This window comes from Sceloporus occidentalis, unplaced genomic scaffold, assembly GCF_023333645.1.
Source record: "Sceloporus occidentalis isolate IW3139 unplaced genomic scaffold, rSceOcc1.0.p SCAF_1, whole genome shotgun sequence".
Lineage (NCBI taxonomy): Eukaryota > Metazoa > Chordata > Lepidosauria > Squamata > Phrynosomatidae > Sceloporus > Sceloporus occidentalis.
The window spans coordinates 235,748,248-235,769,178 of NW_028316981.1; the positions used below are offsets into that span (position 1 = coordinate 235,748,248).

General features: G+C 43.1%; 1 protein-coding gene across 3 annotated transcripts in view; it reads left to right on the forward strand.

The window, feature by feature from the left end:
* Positions 1–3,502, forward strand: part of LOC149323632 (zinc-regulated GTPase metalloprotein activator 1A-like) — a 28,891-nt gene extending 25,389 nt beyond the window's left edge. For 2 of the 3 annotated variants that reach the window (XM_089490288.1, XM_089490293.1), the window contains exons 13-16: positions 181–249; positions 422–487; positions 1,816–1,945; positions 2,519–3,502. In XM_089490288.1, the coding sequence (XP_089346414.1) occupies positions 181–249; positions 422–487; positions 1,816–1,945; positions 2,519–2,592 (339 nt within the window). In that variant the 3' untranslated portion in view covers positions 2,593–3,502. The remainder of the gene's footprint in view (positions 1–180; positions 250–421; positions 488–1,815; positions 1,946–2,518) is intronic. The other variant, XR_016277310.1, reaches the window with a different exon arrangement.
* The last annotated feature ends 17,429 nt before the right edge of the window (positions 3,503–20,931 follow it).

The following is a 20,931-nucleotide window of genomic DNA, read 5'->3' on the forward strand; positions in this document are numbered from 1 at the left end:
ACCAACTGAAGGATGGGGGAATTGAGACTGTTGCTTTCCCATTTTATTCTTTTCTTTAGGTGTTTAATTTTATATTCATTGTGGCCTGGCATGAATTGGAAATATAGTATTGTTTTATTTATTGGAAAGTATTTTGTCCTTGCTGAAGAACTAAATATAGCAATATGTATGTATTTTCAGAGCATTATTACATCAACATTTGAAGTAGTAGGAAGTGCAGCTGAAGAAGACCTAAATGTGTTTGTTCAAGTAAGTACCTTAAAGGCCCAGCTCACTTTTTTGTTTGTTCTCTGCAAACAAAGGAGAGTATGGAAAACATGAACAACCATGGCTGTGGAAAATTATGATTTAAACACTCTTGACTTTTCCCATAGGAAGAGTATTTAATATATAAATTTTAAAACTCTTTATCTCTTTGTAGAATCTGCTGTGGGAGAAGAATGTCAAAGACAAGAGAGGTAACCCCATGGAAGTCATAAGACTCAAGGTTCAGTGCTCATTTTTACCAACAAAAATTTCAGAAGTTTTGTTTGTTTTGAGCTGTTGCTTGGGCGTAATAAGTAGCTTACGTGCACATCAGCCAAGCCTATATTAATCTGGATGTTATCAGTTGAAGCTGTGTCATATCAAAAATGTATGACCTGTTCAGAAATTTAACTTTGTCTTGCCGAAGCCTGTGTAGCATGGTTCCTTACCATGCTCTTTGCATAATAAGAATACATTACCTTCTTGAGATATGCTATGGCATAGTTCCTTCCCACATAAATATTATACAGTATCTCCTAATCTAAGGAAGAAAGAGCCATGTTGGAGGTTTCCGACATTGGTAAAATGCATGAGAAGCAGATATACTACAGTGGTTGCTGTGGCACAGGAATAACTTCAGAACAGATCTTTTATTTGATGATGGCTATGTTGTTAGCCAGTTGAGGAGGATTTTTATTTACTTACTTAGGCCTGTTACAGACTGCCAAAATAAAGCTGCTTCAGGTCTCTTTGGAGGTATGCTATTTAAATAATGCATGCATCCTAAGAATCTGCAAGCTGCACCAAAGCTGCACTCCGGTGCTTAGGAATGGAATGTGGCTTTGGTGCGATCTCCGGACTCTTAGGACCCATGCATCATTTAAATAGCATACCTCCAAAGAGACTCAAAGCAGCTTTATTTTGGCAGTCTGTAACAGGCCTTACTTACTTACTTACTTACTTACTTACTTACTTACTTACTTACCTACCTACTTACTATCTTACTATTTCTCTTGTCCCATTCTAGGGACTATCCTCAAAATTCTTAATGTTAAATTAATCTATTTTTGTAATATCAGGATTGCTAGACCAAAATACAACTGTAAAATAACTTAACGGTAGACTTTAAAAAACTGAAATGCTTCAAAGATATTTTCTGTATTTGTTGTTAGTTTAGATTTACTTTCTATTTTCCCCCAAAATACTTAAGAAGTGAGCCTACAGAATGTGTTTAGTTAATTTTGGTGTTGCCTACAGCCTCAAACAGATGTGGCAAAAAGAGCAGTCAGAGGCCACTCCTGCCTCGATCGGCACAACATCGCAGCAACCACACGCGCCCGGCCCCAATTTGGTCCATCAACACATTCCCAAATGGGCTGCCAGCAAAGGGCAGACTTTGTCTGCTCATTTGTGGCTTCTGGCCCCTCTGTGGGCGTGTGTCATCTAAACGCTGCACCAGAAGCCACACTTCACTGGACTGTTTCAGTTATACATAGTGTTAGCATGACTTAAAATGAATGTATAGAACTATTCATTTTCCAACTTCTAATTAATTTTCTTTCTAATTAGGGACTTGTGTCTATCAAAGACAAACCTCATCAGGTGATAGTTCAAGGTGTTCACGAGCTATATGATTTAGAGGAAACCACTGTCAAATGGACAGAAGAGGATGAACGAACAAATAGATTAGTTTTAATAGGTAAGGGAAATATATGCATTTCAAACATTTGTTATACAAAATCTCTGATTCTACAAAGAATATAATCAATAATATTGTTTTGATATAGTAGTGTAGAGCAGAAAATGTGTTACAAATTTGAAATAGTATTTTTCAGATATGTCCAGTCTTACTAAAATGAATATGGTATTTTTAGCAGCACTTAGTATCCCCTTTTCTTGGGATGTTTCTTTTTTTAGCAGTTTTGTAGCCTGGATGTTTATTTATATATACTTTATATAATCATTGAAGAGTGTGGATTTGGAAGAGTTTTGTCCTTTTGTGAATGCTGCTGTTCTTCTGAGAAGTTCCCACCACATCAAAACAGAATATGAGTTTTGATGTGAGAGCTACCCTTGCCTCTTGCATTTAGGTAAGCCAAAAATGGCTGGAAGAGTTTTTAAAAGTATGGGAAGCTTGCCCTGTAACTCTCACCCATCTCTCAAATTTGCAGAGCATCTAATTAATCCATTTGTCTTCTTTCAATAATATAGGCACTCCTCAATACTGTAATGCTTTAATAATGTTATTCTTTTTGTGTTGTTCTGTCCATAGGTAGGAATTTGGATAAAGATATCCTTAAAGATGTCTTTATAACAACTGTGACAAAGAGAGAGGAAAATGGCTGATGTCACCTTCCAAGGAAAAGCTGGTCAATACCTAATTTTTTTTAGAACAACTGAGTTTTTAAAATATCTTGGACTACTTTTCTGATTTTGCTCTGCTGCTAAATATGAATTTCTCTGCAGTCAGCACATCTTTTTCTTCATTAAAGACATTGAATAAACTTGTTCCTTATGCCTTGGAATGTATATTTAAATAATGCAGTAATTATAATGTGAAACATGAAAGAACACTTGTAATCAAGCACTTTCTCATACACTTTAGCTGCCCTGCTACTATTACAGTAATGAGGCACCTATGGCCTTTGAGTTAGTGTTGGACTGCAACTCCTATAATCCCTGGCTATTGTCCACACTAATGGGGCTGATGGGAGTTGTACTTCTGGAAGACTAGACTTCCCCCAACCCTGGTCTTCCCCCTTTCTGTGTATTGATTGCCTTGTTGAAAATTTAGTTACTAAAGGAACATTGCTATGACTTCCTAATGAGTACAGAGTTAAAAAAGAAGGTTAAGAAGTTAACAGCAGCTAACCAAAGGGAAACTTCTTTCTCAAGCACAACAGATACAGTAATCTTATTAGAGGTTACGTATGGGGAAAAAGTTTACTGAATTCAAGAAAATTTTATTGATTAAAGCATAGATCTGTTGTGCAAATCAATGAAATATATACACTGTATTTCCAACTGAATGCAGTGGCAGAGCTTTAAAAGTGGTTGCTAGGGAAGAGCAAACAATGATAGTCCTGCATCAAGACTTAAAAGATCACACTTAGGGACCTAGTCTTTCTGAAGTGAGGGACCAGCATTTCCCCCTCTCCCCAGTGTTCCAGAGTCTGGTACCATATTTGTATCCATTGGTTACAGTTGTTCTTAGAAACTGCAGGTATTGGCTATAAACAATAATTTTTAATAAAGTTCCCACTGAAATAAAGTATCTTGCGTAAATTCACTTCACATTCAGTACTGCTATAGGAAAATACCCATCACATGACAGACCATATCATCTCTTGGTTTAACCCCTTTAAACACATAATCTCTGATGAAATCTCTATCTCTCTCCTCCCACACACACACTTCTGCATTTTATACTTTCTTATCCCCTGCAGCCCCACCTCACAATCTCTCTCTCTCTCTGAACTATGAGCGGCTGCTTTGAAGCCAAGCCCATCCAGCACCTCCTTCACAGAAAGATACTTGATTCAACCCCCCCTCCTTGAAAGATAGTAGTTTTCAATGAAGATCAACACTTTACTTCTCACATTTGCTTTCCACCAATACTGTTATATATGTTGTTGTTTTGGGACTGCAAAGCTGATTTGCATGGAACTGAGGGCATTTCCAGGAAGGTGTTAATATTGATTTTTGTTATATAAACAAAAGCATTGCCTTTTGGAGTCCATGTTGCTGAAATTTGGAAGGGAGAAACAGTTGAAAATGATACCCATATTTTTGCAAACAAACAAGCTTGTAAAATGTGGGCTAGACAAGGTAACTGTTACATGGATTTGTAATTGGTTGACCAGCCGAAGCCAAAGGATGATCAACAATGGCTCCTTTTCATCCTGGAGAGAAGTGACCGGTGGGGTCCCACAAGGCTCTGTCCTGGGGCAAGTGCTATTCAACATCTTTATCAATGACTTGAATGTCAGAATTGGGGGCATGCTTATCAAATTTGCAGATGACACCAAATTAGGAGGAATAGCTAGTACTCCAGAGGACAGGATCAAAATTCAAAACAACCTGAATAGAAAACTGGGCCAAAGCTAACAAAATGATATTCAACACACAGAAATGTAAGGTACTGCACTTAGGGCAGAAAAATGAAATGCACAGATATAGGATGGGGGACACCTGGCTGAATGAAACTACGTGTGAAAGGGATCTAGGAGTCCAAGTAGACCACAAGTTGAACATGAGTGAACAGTGTGATGCGGCCGCTAAAAAGGCCAATGCAATTTTAGGCTGCAGCAATAAAAGTATAGTGTCTAGATCAAGAGAAGTAATAGTGCCACTGTATTCTGCTTTGGTCAGGCCCCACCTGGAATATTGTGTCTAGTTCTGGGCACCACAATTCAAAAAGGAAATTGAGAAACTGGAGCGTGTCCAGAGGAGGGCGACTAAAATGGTGAAGGGTCTGGAAACCATGTTCTATGAGGAACAACTTAGGGAGCAGGATATGTTTAGCCTGGAGAAAAGAAGGTTAAGAGGTGGTATGACCGCCCTGTTTAAGTACAGTTGGCCCTTCACATTTGCAGCTTTGACTTTTGTGGATTTGTTTATTTGAAAATTGAAACCAATGTCGACTCCAATATTGGCATTTATTTGGATTTGCAGGGGGTCCCTGCACAATGGATCCCCACAAATCGGGAGGGATAACTGTACATTAATTCTGCAGTGTAGATGCACCCCTAGATGGCCTGTCCCCAGCAGGCAGTAAAGATTGTCATTTCAGTTTCAGAGAAACATCACTGGCTGACTACAGTCCAAAATGCTGAACTGCTGAAATAATCCACAAAAAACCATGAAATAATCCAGTTTGAGACTGCTTTAACTGCCCTGGCTAGGGAACCCTGGGAATTGCAGTTTATTGTGGCACCAGGGCTCTCTGACAGAGAAGGCTAAATGTCTCTCCGAACTACAGTTCCCAGAATTCCCTAGCATTGAGCCAAGGCAGTTAAAGCGGTCTCAAACTGGATTATTTCAACAGTGCGTTTTGGACCTAAATTGGTACAAGATTCCTTTGCATAAAATCATCCTAGAGTATTAGGCAGTCTTAGCTTTCCTCCTCCTGTAATTCACTGCAGAAACCAATTCTTTTTATGTTCCAGGATCAGGAATAAAAAAGATTATTCACTACTGGGCTCTATAGGATTTGCATAGGTTTTTTAATTCAATATTACTAGCCATTACATGGGAGCCAACAACAAGCAACAAATCACTCTCCTTCACGAAATCCTTACCCAGAAAAATCTAAAGAGCCATGATTCTCCCCCCAAATGGAGCCCTTTGAAAACCCCATTTAAGATCAAGGTGAGCCTTTCAGTGCAATCCTCTGTTAATTTATTCCTAAATCACTGCCTTTGGGTTCAGCTATTCCGTTTTAATTGTCACTTTTGCAAGTTTTTAATTGTAATTTTTTTTAGACTGTAAGCTGCTTTGGGTCCCAATTTTCAGAGGAAAATGTATACAAATCAATATAATATATACTTAATATAATATAATATAATATAATATAATAATAAAGGGAGAGAGGATTCCAGATTGAAATTAATTTAATTGCTCCCTCGGGGATTGCTTGCAAGGAACAAGTAAGTAACTTGGGTGGGGTGTATATGTATCTGTATATATATATATGTATGTATGTGTGTGTGTGTGTATATAAACTGGGATTTCAAACTGAATTTCTACGTGTAATTTCCCCAAATATAAACCCAGCCTGGACTTTGGGGCATGAGCCAGAGTAGTGTAGGTCTGAGTTTTGGGCTATGACTCTGGAGACCAAGGTTCATTTGCCGCTCAGCCATGAAACCCACTGGGCGGCCTTGGGCAAGTCACACTCTCTCGGCCTCAGAGGATGGCCATGGCAAGAAACCCCGATGATAGGTTTCCCCTTAGGGTCGCCATAAATCGGAAACAGCTGGAAGAAGGCACTCATCAACCACCAAAGAAGCTGAATAGGGGAGAAACTCAGGACTACTTATGAGGGCTGTCGAGGAAGCACACCAGTCTGCATCAAGTGGGAACCAGTGAGTGATCACTGCTTCAGAAATGTAGCTCTACAGCTGGCTCCCTGGATCCAGGAATCCAATCATCCACGACTTGAATATATATGGTTTTAAAAATTCCCAAACGCAAACCTTGCTTTTTGCCATTTTTTAAAAAATATAAGGGACTCTGCTTTACTATCCCACTGCATTCAATGGGAATTGAGCATGGTGTGTGTGTGTATACAAACACACACACACACACACACACACACACACACACACACACACACGGTATCTGCTGAGTGTTGTTTCCAGGACCTGTCATGGACACCAAAATTCCTGGATGCTCAAGTCCCATTAAATGCTGTAGTAAAACAGAGACCCTTGTATTACACACACACACACACACACACACCCCATATGTCTATGTATGTCTATGTATATAGTTTGAGGTTCAACCAATATCGATAGCAAAATAAATGGAAACAGCTGAATCCCTTGCATACAGTCAAACATCACAAAAAGAGTTCTTACACAACTTTAGTTAATATTTATATTTATACCAGAGTCAGACTCCTTAAATCCATTTCCTTCTGGGTCCACATGCCCTTAAAAACAAGGCCCAACTACCCTAAATTCACCAGATCTCCTCTGATCTTGGAAGCTAAGCAGGGTCAGCCCTGGATAGTACCTGGATGGGAGACCGCCAAAGAATACCAGGTGCTGTGGCTAAATAGCAGAGGAAGGAACCGGCCGAATCACCTCTGAGTCTTCCATGCCTGAGAAACCCCTATCAAACAAACGACTTGAAGGCTCATATGCACACATACACATGTTATCCAATGCTATTTTAATTTGTTGTCTGCTATATTTCATTGTTTGAACATTAAGATGCATTAATATGTATTATGTTTAATTATTTTCATAGACTTTACGCCACAGGTAGCTTTATTTTATCTGTTTAAATCCATTGTATGTACAAATAAAACATAATAATAATAATAATAATAACAACAACTGTCAAAAGAGATTTCAAAACGAAAAAAAAGGATATATTCTTCAATATTCTAATATTATTCCCATTAAAATCGATGCAGATGTAATTATGTACTTCGGAAAGTATTTCTTATGGGGAAAGTGATGCGTTTTAATCCATTTCATGGACAGTCCTTTTGCTTTGAAGAACTAAAATATCTTTAGGCAAAGGGAGAAAAAATATAAATGTTATTGTTATTGTTATTTATTTGCCGAAGGTGTTGATTTGTGAAATATAAAATCAATCTTGTAATAAATCACACAGAATGGCATCTTTAAGATAAATGGCATCTTGAAGATAAATTCCTCCTAAATACACACCCGACATTAAGACACAAGCCTTTAGGGCTGAAAGGAGGGGTTTAAATGCCGTAAACAAACAAACAAATATGCAAGAATGGACTAAGTTAGCTTTTTTGTTTTAAAAGGGGGGGGGGGTCAGCTTGCAAACCATGGCGCTTCATTGGAAAATGTGCTTATTTTCACCACAAAGGCCATTTGTTACAGCAAAAAAAGAAATAAAATAAAATAAAATAAAATATATTTAAGTGTTCTAGAAAACGAGTCTTGTAGACTTTCTTTAAGGGTGCCATATATATATATCGTACGTTTGAATGGATTTGTCCTGTACAGTAATGTATAGAAAACCGCCGGTTTAATTTCTCTGGATGTAGGTTTTCCTAAATCATCAATAGATACAAAGCCCCATCTTTAATATGAATAAAAACTGTTGCTAGAATTCAAAGACCTAGCCGTGTCAGTCTGTAGAATCAATATAGAGAGAGATCTTGCAGCACCTTTGAGACTGACTGAAAGGAAGAAGTTGGCAGCAGGAGCCTTCCTAAAGTCTACTTCCTCAGATGCATTTGGATATATATACACAATAAAGATACAGTTGAAAGTTATAGCCATGTCAGTCTGTAGAATCAGTCTTTAGAGAGATCTTGTAGCACCTTTGAGACTCACTGCAAGAAAGGAGTGGGCAGCATGGGCTTTCCTAGACTTCAGTCTACTAATGCATCTGAGGAAGTAGAATGAAGCCTATGAAAACTCATGCTGCCAACTTCTTTCTTTCAGTGAGTCTCAAAGGTGCCACAAGATCTCTCTATGTAAAAAATGTTGCTGTTGTATAAAGTAGAAGTACGTTGTTGTTCTTGTTTGCCTTCAAGTTGTTTCCGATTTAAGGCAAACCTATGCTGGGGTCCTCTTGGCAAGGTTCGTTCAGAGGAGGATTGCCATGGCCTTCCCCTGAAGAGGCTGAGAGAGTGTGACTTCTCCAAGGCCAACAGTGGGTTTCATGGTTGAGTAGGGATTTGAACCCTGGTCTCAAGAGTCATAGTCCAACACTTAATGCACTACATCACAATTTATTACAATTATTTATTTCCGCTCTGGGCCCCACAGCAAACTCCAACTCCCAGAATTCCATAGCCTTCAACCAGAAAAAGAGTTAAAGCGGTGCCAAACCGGGTTATTGCTCCAGTGTGGATGCAACCTTTTAGCCATCTTTCCAAATGCTGTCGAGAGGAGGAAGGCTTACTCTGTGCTTGTTGGGAGTTTGCCTTTGAGCCAGACTTCATCAGGAGCCCTTTTCTAAAGGACTTTTTTGGGGGGCGGGGGGGGGGGAGACAGTCGTCATCGATTTCTTTCCTCTACTACTCTGTTTCTTTTCGTAAAACATCCTCCTTATTGGCAAGACTGAGACTTCAGCACTGTATTCTCTATTGCCAGGTATGGATCTGAGAGCTGGACAGTTAGGGCAGAAGATAGGAAGGAGATCCATTCATTTGAGATGTATGTAGAGAGATTTTGCAGCCCCTTTGAGACTCACGGAAAGGAAGGAATTGGCAGCAGGAGCTCTCCTAGGCTAAAGTCTACTTCCTCAGATGCATTTGGTTATAGACAGATACTGTAAATAGATAGATACAATTCAAAGATATAGCCGTGTCAGTCTGTAGAATCCGTAAGTAGAGAGATCTTGTGGCACCTTTGAGACTCACTGAGAGAAAGAAGTTGGCAGCAGGAGCTTTCCTAGGCTTCAGTCTACTTCCTCGGAGAGCTCCTGCTGCCAACTTCTTTCTTTCAGTCAGTCTCAAAGGTGACACAAGATCTCTCTAGACTCACACGGCCAGGTCTTTTAATTCTATCCTTTGAGATGTGGCGCTAAGGATCCCATGGACAGCCAAAAAGACAAATGGGTCCTGGAGCAGATCAAGCCAGAGATCTCCCTGGAAGCCAAGATGACAAAAGTGAGGTTGTCCTACTTTGGGACTCATCCTGAGAAGAAGGCACGAATCATTGGGAAAAGCAGTAATGCTGGGAAAGGTGGAGGCGAGTAGAAAGAGAGGAAAGCCAGACGCAAGATGGTTGGACTCTATTAAAGAGATAGATCCCTTTGAGTCTGAGTTTGCAGGAGCTGAGCAGAGCAGGGAGGACAGAGGGTCTTGGAGATGCCTCTTCCGCAGGGTCGCCAGGGGCCTTGAGATCGACTTGATGGCAGCTAACAACAACAACAACAACATATTGCCAAAGAGGGGTCTTTAAATCTCCGGACTTTGAAAAGCTCCCTATTGCCGCATTGCCGGCACAAAAGTTATCCTCCCCAGAATACCAGGCATCTGAGTAAGATCTCCAGTGGTTGTTTCCCCCCCCCCCCTCCTGTTTGGTTTGTAACATCTTGCCTGATGAAGAAGAAGCCCACGGAGCTTCCAAAGCGTGCAACAAGAATATTGTGCCTTTCGGTTGGCCAATAAAAGTACCCCGGAGGGGAGGGCGAAGGCTTTCATGGCCAGCAGCCAGCCTTTTCGGTGGGTTTGGGGGCGATGTGCTTGTGTTCTGGAAGAGTTTCTTCCTGACCTTTCGCCAGCATCAGAGAAGATGCCAGATGCCCCAGAAACTCTTCCAGAACATGGCCACATCGCCCCAAAAACCCAGAGAAAGCGATGGGAGAGGGCTCTTTGTGGAGTGCGGAGCCGGCCAAGGGCGCAGCCTGCCCCCCCCAGACGTTGAGTGCTGCCCCCGGAGGACTGGTCCAGCCAATGGGCTTCAGGGAAATGAGACACACCCGCCCCCTAACTCCCCTCCCTCCCTCCCTTTTCGGGGAGGGGCGCAAAAGGGGTCCATAAAAGAGAGGAAGGGTCTCCAGATGCTCTGGAGCGGAGTGGGCGCCTTCTTCTCCTCTTCCTCTTCCTCTTCCTCGGCTGGGGCTCCGAGGGGCCTCTGCTCCTGATGGGGGCCCCGGGGGAGCTCCAGGGCCGGGGATCAGATGGCGAGGAAGAGGAGGAGGAGGAGGAGGAGGAGCGGAGGGGTCAGGAGGAGAGCCCCGTGTCTCCGGAGGGCGAAGGACGGGGAGGGCCGCCTGGACCCCAGGGAGGAGGGCGCCTTGGCTGTCCGGCCCCAGCATCAGCAGCATCAGCATCAGCCTCAGCATCAGCATCAGAGGCCTCCAACTCAGGAGCATCCGGAGCCCCCTCCTGCTCCAGCTCCTGGTGCTGCTCGGCTCCGAAGCCTCCGTTCTCCTACATCGCGCTGATCGCCATGGCCATCGCGGAGAGCCCCGAGCAGCGGCTGCCTCTGAGCGGGATCTGCGCCTTCATCCGGGGCCGCTTCCCCTACTACGGGCGCCGCTTCCCGGCCTGGCAGAACGCCATCCGCCACAACCTCTCCCTCAACGACTGCTTCGTCAAGGGGCCCCCCGGAGCCCCCCGGGCGGGGAAGGGCCACGCCTGGAGCCTCCACCCGGCCGCCCGGGACATGTTCCGCCACGGAAGCTTCCTCCGCAGGAAGAGGCGCTTCAAGAGGCCCCCCGACGATGGCCAGGAGGGAGAGAGATCCGCCGCCGGCCTCCTCTGCTACCCCTGGAGCCCCCGAGCCCCCGGGAGACCAGGCCTCCTCCTCCTCCGGGAGCCCAGCTGCCAAGCCCTGCTGCAAACGCCGGGGATGGAGCCTCCCTCCTCGACGGGGGAAAAGCGGCTCAGAGGCCACCCAGGGACCGGCAGCAGACCACCCTCGCCTTCCTCCTCCGCTTCCTTTTCTTCCTTCCCCTCTTCCTCCTCCTCCTCCTTTCCCTCTTCTTCCTTCCTCTCTTCCTTCCCCTCTTCTTCCTTCTTCTCTTCCTTCCCCTCTTCCTCCTTTTCCTCTCCTCCTCCTCCTCCTGCTCCCTTCCCTCCTTCCTCCTCCTCCTCCTCCTCCTGCTGCTTCCTCCCGGAGAGCCTGCTTCCCTCCCCGGCTGCCGCCCTGCTCCTGCTCCCTCCGCCCCTGGAGGCCCTGTGGAGGAGGAGCAGCCCTTGCCCGCCTTGGCTGCCCCGGCTCTTCCCGGAGCCCAGGACTAGGCTGTGCTTGGGCTCAGAGCCCGACCCAGGAGCACACCCCGCCGCCTCCTCCCCCTCGCTCCTGGAGCTTCCCCCGGAGCAGAGGGGCCCCGGCCCAAGGCTGCCTCCTCCTGCTTCTTCTTCATCCTCCTCCTGCTGCTAAAGAAGCCCCGCTCCTCCTCCTCCGGGGAGTCTTCTTCAGTCTGGGAGCCTTGGCCAAAGACAGGGCCTTTGGGGCTCTTGAGCAGTGAGCATTACTCCCATGAACTAGAGGACTGGTTGCCAAACCTTTGATAATAAGAAGTAAAGATGGAGTTGCCACTGGACAGCTCTGATATTCAACCGTGGAGATCTGATTTGAAGAGCAGCGCTGAAACCTTCTCCGGCCTTCTCCTTTACTTCTCTGAATTTAGAGAGCGAGAGAGAGAGAGAGAGAGAGGGATGTTGGTTGATTCGATTTTTACAGCCGCACCACATAAATAATCCACTTTCACAACTGCAGTGCAGATGCAAAAGCCAAGTCAACCAAAATCTCTTCCCTGTCTCTAGATTGAGATGCTTCACAAAAGTGCGATTCGTAGAGCTGATGTCTCTTGACTCTGCAGAGCGCAAGAGAGAGAGCACCCTCGGAGAAAGCACATCCTCAACTGCACTTTTGCAAAGCATCTCAGTCTTATCACACTTGCCGGCAAACAAGATTTAAAGGCGAGTGAAACTAGAGAAAACCAGGAAATGCCTGAAGTTTATCACACGACGTTCCTGGTTTTCTCTAACTCTCTTTTAAATCCCATTTGCCCACGAGTGTGATGATAAAGCAGAGAGAAGAGATTTTGGTTGACTCGACTTTTGTCAGAGAGCCCTGGTGCCAGGACAAACTACAGGTCCCAGGAACTGCTTTCACAGCCGTGGCTCCATCCTATAGGATCCTGGGATTTGTAGGTTTGCTCTGGCACCAGAGCTCTCTGACAGAGAAGGTTAAATGTTTCACAAAGATACAGTTCCCATAATTCCTATAGCATTCAGCTATAAAGCGGTGTCAGCCTGGATGATTTCTGCTGTGTGGATGCAGCCTTCTTTGGGAGAGTGGAAAGACAGGGCCAGGGCTGGAAAGTCTCCAGTTTTTGGAAGGGGTCTTCCTAGTTTTGTGGTTCTCAGTCTCTCCTCTCTGAGCCTCTCCTCTCTCAAGACCCACCAAAGAAGAAACAAAAAGCTCACCCTCCCACCAGGAGGACATCAAATTTGTTTACAGGCAATTAATTATTATATTTGTCATAAATAAACCATGTTGTTGTTGTTGTTGTTGTTGTTGTCTTTTCCAACTTATGACCCTAAAGCAATCCTCTTAGCATGGGGTTTTCTTGGATGATTTGTCCAGAGGAGCTTTGCCATTGCCATCCTCTGAGGCTGAGAGAGTGTGACTTTCCAAAAGCCACCCAGTAGGTTTCATAGCCAAGCTGGTCTCCAGAGTCATAGTCCAACACTCAAACCACTACACCACACTCTAACCACACTCCAATGGTCTCTAACATGAAAAGACCATAGCATTGTTGGAAGTAAACACAAACAAGAATAATTGTATTAGTAGCTGGAAATTATAATAATACTGCCAGACATAACTTTTGTTGTTACAGCAACTGTGTAAAACATAACACAAATTAAATATTACAGCTGTATATTTGGGGCAAGCAAGCAGTGTGTTGTGTAGAGGTTTGAGTGCTGGATTAGGACTCCAAAAAGACCCAGGGTTCAGATCCTTGACCAGCCATGGAAACTGACTGGACAAGTCACACTTTGTCACAGGAAGGCAGTGGCAAGCTACCTCTGAGCAATTCTTCCCAAGAAAAACCCTTGATAGGGCCACCATAAGATGGAGACAATTGGGAGTAAATTTTCTGTGTCACTTGTGTCGCACTTAGCTATTTGTGTCTCACACCAGTATTATGCTACATATTTGTGGTACATATTTCACTGGCAGAGAAGCACTGCTTTGTGTGCTCTGTCTCCATCTCTTGTCCTCAGTCCTGCAATGTGGTGGAAGTGAGATGTGATGTTTACAATGCCAAGACTTGGTAATTGTTGTTGTTGTTGTTGTTGTTGTTGTTGTTATTATTATTATTATTATTATTATGTTTATGGTAAGAAGTAATTCAGTCTTGTGTTTCCAATGTTTTGTAACACCACTATCCTGCAGCACCTTAATGAACAGATTTCTTTTTTACATGTGCATCTTTTGGAATAGCTGTACTTAATTCTGATAACCTTTAAGGGACTGTCACAAAGCCCTTTGCTAGGGCAGGCAGACTAACACTGAAGGACACCTTCTCAGAGCATCCGTTAAAGTTAGCTCAAAACAAGGGGTTTGTGACAGTATCTTAAAGATCCCTTATCCCTTATTTGGCAAGAAATCAATTGTGAGTTGTTGGCAATGGAAACACTCTGTATCAAGTAAAGATGTTCAAAAAATGTCAAACCAATGTTATTCATATTTACTGTACTGCTACTTCCAATAGCTTTATTCATGTAAATAGAAAGGCCAGTTAAATATTTATGACATGTAACCCCTGTTTTGACCATTTGTAATGGATCATTGAAGTAGAATTGTACTTGGAACCTCTATAAAGCAGTATGATACCTTTCTTTCTGATTTTGAATGGGGGCTGCAGCTGGATTAATTCATTCATGAGGCCTGACTAGTTCAATGAACTAGCTATCTGGTTTTAAAACGTCTTGTTAAGTAAAGATTGAGTTGCTAGTTGACAGTTCTGATATTAAACTGTGGAGATCTCATTTTAATCAATGCTGAAAACTTCTCAGGTCTTCTACTTTACTTCTCTGAATTTTTTTCTTCATGTGACATATAATCACATGTCAAAGTTCAGCTAAGGAGAAAAGTACCTTGGAGACAGACAGTGGGAAGATAAGATGCATGCAGGAGGAGAAATTATCTATATCTCTGTTCTAAAATTCCATTTTATATCTTGCATTTTATACCTTTTAAGTGAAACCTGCTATTAATAGGGACTTCTTAGGCTCAACCTTGGTTTTGCTCTAAGAGAAGATCTGTTCATCATTGGATAGATGCTCAACTGAGATGGTAACATGCACCTTCTTGGGAAGATAATATTTGTAGCACTGTCTCCATATTGCACCTCCCTGCATGATGATGTAGTAAATTGACAGGACTAGCCAGGCATTTCAGAACCAGCAACTAGAGTTTTTCCCAGAGTAAGACATTCAAATTCAATAATTTCTGCTAATGCATGTACAAAGCAGCTAGGCCATTGAATACTGGCTTCGACAAAATCCACATTAGCAGTGTTGGGTTGTGACCTGGGGAGGCTTCACGTTCTCTCTGACATCTCATCTCCTTTGGTCTTTCTGTTCTTCTGAAATATTTTCAGTCTTTTTTTCCTCTTTTCAGTGAAAATGTGTATTAGTTGTAACAACCAGAGCCTTAGCTTTGTTTTTAGCCTCACCTTTAAGACCAGCTGATCTATTTTAACATGGGCTTTTGTGGATATCAGTCTGCTTCTTCAGATGCACCAAGTCCCTGACTTTAAAGTATCTGAAGAAGTACATTGATATCCATAAAAACGTATGCAAAAATAGATCAGCTTGCCTTTAAAGTGCTACTAGATTCTTCTTCCCCCATCCACTTAAGAAAAACACCATTTAAGCTTTGTTTTTGTTTCTTTCTTAATATTTCTCCATGATGTTTGTGGGTGGGTAGGTGGATGTATGCAGTGAATCCTCATAAATTCTGATATATAGAGTTGTGTCAGTGAAGCCATCTATTCTTCCACTAGTTGGAAAAATAAATTAGTTAATTAAATTAAGGTCTCTCTCTGCCTTATCCTGGCCCCCGTCTTACTGGTCCGGCTCAGGAAGCAGTGGACACCCTATCTCCAGAGGAAGCAAAAGACAATGAGAAGGTCAAGGGGGTGATACTCCATACCTTGAACATATTGAAGGACACATATCACAAGCATTGGTGGGAGTTAAAATGGCAGAGCAGGGTCCATCCGAGGACCCTGGGGCAAAAGGTGCGAGCCAATGGATTACACTGGCTAAACCCTGTTGTGGAGACAGCTCCAGAAGTAGCAGAGTTAGTGCTCATAGAGCAGTTTGTTCTGGCTCTTCCCGCCACTGCGCACAACTGGGTGAGATGTCACTGCCCAAAGTCACTGGATGAGGCAGTGGAACTGATGGAAGCATTCTTGAATGCTGAGGAGGCGGAGGTTGGACGGCTCCACCGATAGGGAGAGATGAGCATAACCCATATGAGTAGGGGAGAAGGCTCAGAGGCTTACCCAAGCTAATTCCTAGAAAAGAAAAAATGGAAGAGAAAGGAAAAGAAACCAAGGAGGTGAAAGAGTCGCCGTGAGGGAATAAAGAGGGAGCCAAACTTGTGGTAACCTGCTTTGCTTGTGGAATGGAGGGATACGTACGACAGGATTGCCCCTTGATGGAGTGTTTGTGAGCGGACACTTGGGAGGCAGCCCAGGTGAGTACGTGGGAGCATGAGACTAGAGTAATAAGAATGAAAGCAAGTGGGAGGGAGGTGGAGGGCTAGGTTGAGGGCAAGGGGTAGGGAAGTGTTACATCAAGGTTTGGGTTATCATTATGACCAGGGCTAGGGCAATTTTTTTATCACTAAAAACCATCCTACAAGGCATAATAACATACTAAATAAAATATAAAGGAAATATAAAATGTACAAAATTTACTCAGTGTACAGTTATGTTTTGGGTTATGGTTCGGTCCAAGGCTAGGGCTTGGGCTCACTTTAGGGGAAAGGCTAGGGAAAAGACTAGAGCAAAGGCTAGAGAATAGGCTACAGGAAAGTCTTGGAGTTGAGTTGGGGTTAGGGGAGCTGTTCAGATGGGGTCAGGGTAAGGCTTGGGTTTGTGTAGGGCTAGAGCTAAAGGTAGGGTTAGGGTTAACATTAGGGCTAGGGATGGATTTGAGGCTAGAGTCAGGGTTTAGGCAGGGACGTAGCCAAGGGGGGGGGGGTTCTTGGGGTCCAGACCCCCCCTTCCGTTAGATAAAATGAATGGTGTGTGCTGCCGCGCCGCCCCCCCAGCCCCATTATAATGGTGGCACTTAGTATGGACCCCCCCTCCCCAAAATCCTGGCTACGTCCCTGGTTTAGGGTTAGGGTTTAGGCATTAGTGGTTAGGGTTTGTGGCAGGCTTAGAGCAAAGGTTAGCTCAAGGACTCAGGTTTGGGCTAGTGCTAAAACAAGGGCTAGGACTAGGGTTACTTTTACAGCTAGCTTAGGGAAAGCTTAAGGTAACAGCAAGGTTAGGGCTGTGGCTAGGGCTAGGGTTATGGCTAGGGTTTCTTTAGGGTTTTAAACAGTCTGCACTTGTCATATATGTGGTCTTTAAAAACTTGTTTCATACATCTGCAATAAGTGATCTTTATTGCCCCAGCAAGTTTTAAGACACGTAAATCTGAAATTGTAAAGGCCTCATTCTTTGTTTAAAGAATGAATGAGGAGTAGTCAGCCCTAGTAATTGCATGTTTGGCACACATAAGAAAGGACCTTATGTATGTCCAGGCATAACTTGGTTAATGAAGTAGATGTATTCTTGGGCATTACCAGAGGCAGAAATAACATGGAAAAATAGGGATAGAGTCCTACACCACAAAGCAGAAAAACAGTATAACATGTTCCAGCAAACTTTTTATCCAGAACTGACAATATGTGAAATCATACAAGCTGGTCAGCTAAGCCTTGCATAACTAAAGAAAAATATTTTGAATTTTGAAAGCTTGTTCTAAAATGCATTCAAGGCCAGACTTACAGATCTCTGCTTAATACGTTGGGTGCCTGAGACAGGCTTATCTGCTTTTCTCTTCTCTCTTGGCTTTGCTATTAATTTACGCACAATAAAAGATTGTAGGGACAGATGCTATTATTTATTTATTTATTTATTTATTTTATTTACAGTATTTATACCCCGCCCTTCAGCCCTAAAGGCTCTCAGAGCGGCTTACAATTATTATTTTAATTAGATGGTTCCCTGCCCTCAGACTTACAATCTAAAAAGACATGACACAAAAGGACAAGGGAATGGTGGTGGGAAAGGGGATCAGGTCCAGCAGTTTTTCTCTCCCTCTGAGGCCTGGACCAAGGCAGATGGAATGGAGGGAGGGCTCTTCTTCTTAATCGAGGCCGGCCCGATGGGCCTGCCTTTACACTCCCTCCTGGCTAGAAGATGACAGTTGGCAAGGAGGGAAGGCCTTCTTCTTCAGGCCATCTCACTTATCTCACTTGTTGGACACACACCATGCCATTGAAAGTCTGTATTTCTCCAGCCCCCCTTGACCATCCTCCCAATGCCAATGATTAAATAAATAAATAAAATCCTGCAAGACAGAGGCCAAGGAGGAAATGGGCAGTCTGGAGGTCACAGACTTTATTAACCTAATGAAAATGGAGCAAACGATAGAACAGGAGAAATTCAGCACAAAATAAGTAAAGAGATAGTACATGAATATCTGGTTAATCTAAATAAATATAAGTCTCCAGGATCAGATGAACTACATCCAAGAGTATTAAAAGAACTGGCAAATGTAATACCGGAGCCATTGGCAATCATCTTTGAGAACTCCTGGAGAACAGGAGAAATCCCAGCAGACTGGAGGAGGGCAAACGTTGTCCCCATCTTCAAAAAGGGGAAAAATGAGGATCTCAACAATTATCATCCAGTTAGTCTGACATCAGTTCTAGGAAAGATTCTGGAGCAGATAATTAAACAGAGAGTCTGTGAACATCTAGAAGGCAATGCCATAATCACAAAAAGTCAACATGGGTTTCAGAGAAAGAAGTCATGCCAGACAAATCTTATCTCTTTCTTTGATAAAATTACCAGCTTGGTAGATGAAGGGAATGCTGTGGATATAGTATATCTTGATTTCAGTAAGGCCTTTGACAAAGTTTCCCATGACATTCTTGCAAACAAGCTTGTAAAATGTGGTCTAAACAATGCAACTGCTAGGTGAATTAGTAATTGGTCTACTGGCTGAACCCAAAGGTGCTCAGCAATGGCTCCTTTTCATCCTGGAGAGAAGTGACCAGTGGGGTCCCACAGGGCTCTCTCCTGGGCCCAGTGCTATTAATCAGCTTTATCAATGACTTGGATGACAGAATTGGGAACATACTTATCAAATTTGCAGACGACACCAAATTAGGAAGAATAGCTAACACTCCAGAGGACAGGATCAAAATTCAAAACGACCCGAATAGACTAGAAAACTGGGCCAAAGCTAACAAAATGAAATTCTACATGGAGAAATGTAAGGTACTGCACTTAGGGCAGAAAAATGAAATGCACAGATATAGGATGGGGGACACCTGGCTGAATGAGACTACATGTGAAAGGGATCTAGGAGTCCAAGTAGACCACAATGTGAACATGAGTCAACAGTGTGATGCGGCCGCTAAAAAGGCCAATGCGACTTTAGGCTGCATCAATAAAAGTATAGTGTCTAGATCAAGAGAAGTAATAGTGCCACTCTATTCTGCTTTGGTCAGGCCCCACCTGGAATATTGTGTCCAGTTCTGGGTACCACAATTCAAAAAGGATGTTGAGAAACTGGAGTGTGTCCAAAGGACGGTGACTAAAATGGTGAAGGGTCTGGAGACCATGTCCGATGAGGAATGACTTAGGGAGCTGGGGATGTTTAGCCTGGAGAAGAGAAAGTTAAGAGGTGATATGATAACCCTGTTTAAATATTTGAAGGGATGTCATATTGAGGAGGGAGCAAGCTTGTTTTCTGCTGCTCCAGAGATTAGGACCCGGAGCAATGGATACAAGCTACAGGAAACGAGATTCCACCTCAACATTAGGAGGAACTTCCTGGCAGAAAGGGCTGTTTGACAGAGGAACACACTCCTTTGGAGAGTGGTGGAATCTCCCTCCTTGGAGGTCTTTAAACAGAGGCTGGATGGCCATCTGTCAATGGGGATGCTTTGATTGAGAGTTCTTGCATGGCAGGGGTTGGACTGGATGGCCCTTGTGGTCTCTTCCAACTCTACCATTCTATGATTCTATGATTAACCAAGGTATACCTCTATTAATGAGTGCTAATAGAACTTTATTTAAAGAGGGTTCTTGATTCAGGTAGGATCCACATTGTGTTGTACACAGAACTGTACAAATGTGCAGGGCCCCTTTCCCCATGTATCAAATAATAGGAGGCATGGAAGAGGGCTATGGCCAGTAACAACCCCATAAGGGTGTTTGTGTGAATAGTCCATCTGTTTCACTTGAACTTCACTGTTTTGGAGTCAGAATCAGGACTAGTTTGCTAAAAGCTATGCTCTTTCTCAAAAAGAGCCTGAGCCTTAGCTTTTCAAGCCAATAAACCAGAACAGAATTGTATAAAGCATTTTCACTCCAGATGGCGCTAGTTGACCACTTTCATAAAAGTAAAGAAACTTTTTTTAAAAATATAACTATTGGCCCTCTGAATAAATCTTGCTAAGAAAACTCCCTGATAGGCTTGCTGTAAAGTCACCATAAGTCAGAAACGACTTGAAGACACACAACAGTATCAGATCACAATTATTACTTTGATCTGCAGTTAAGGGGTCTGCAGAAAGGTCGCAAAACAAGTCTTGCCTATGCAGTTGAATATTCCCCCTAATGACAGAGACTGAGGGTCCATCCACAGTCCATCTACAGTTTCACAACACTTTAAGTGCTGTAGTTCCATCCTATAGCACCTGTAGTTTCCCAAGGTCTTTAGCCTTCTCTGCCAAAGAGTGCAGTTGCCTCACAGAACTACAAATCCCAGGATTCTGTAGGGTGGAGCCGTGTGGTTAACTGCACTATTACTACAGTATAGAAACACCCCGAGTCCACACACCTTTATGTACACAAACACACACTCATCTGAATGCAGATGCAAGACTACAATTAACCCCCATGTTCCAAGGGAGGACACTTTCATTGTCAGAACCATATTCTGTCGCAGAGACCATAAAAAACTAGATTTATAGTACAGACATATTATAACATTGTCATATGAACAGTCTGTCATAAACAATTTCCTCACGTTTCATCTACTTGCTATGTACAGGATGTTGGGTTTTATAGTTCTTGTTGTTTAACAAATGTACAGCTAGGACCACAAAAAAGTCAAAATATATTGCTTTTTGCCCTTGGGGTAAGTTGTGCAGCTAATGCACCCTAATATCCCTAGAGTGTTTTTCAGCAAGCTGTGATCCATTGAAGCAAAAATTACAGTCGGGTTGTAACTGGGTTGACACCATTTGTATG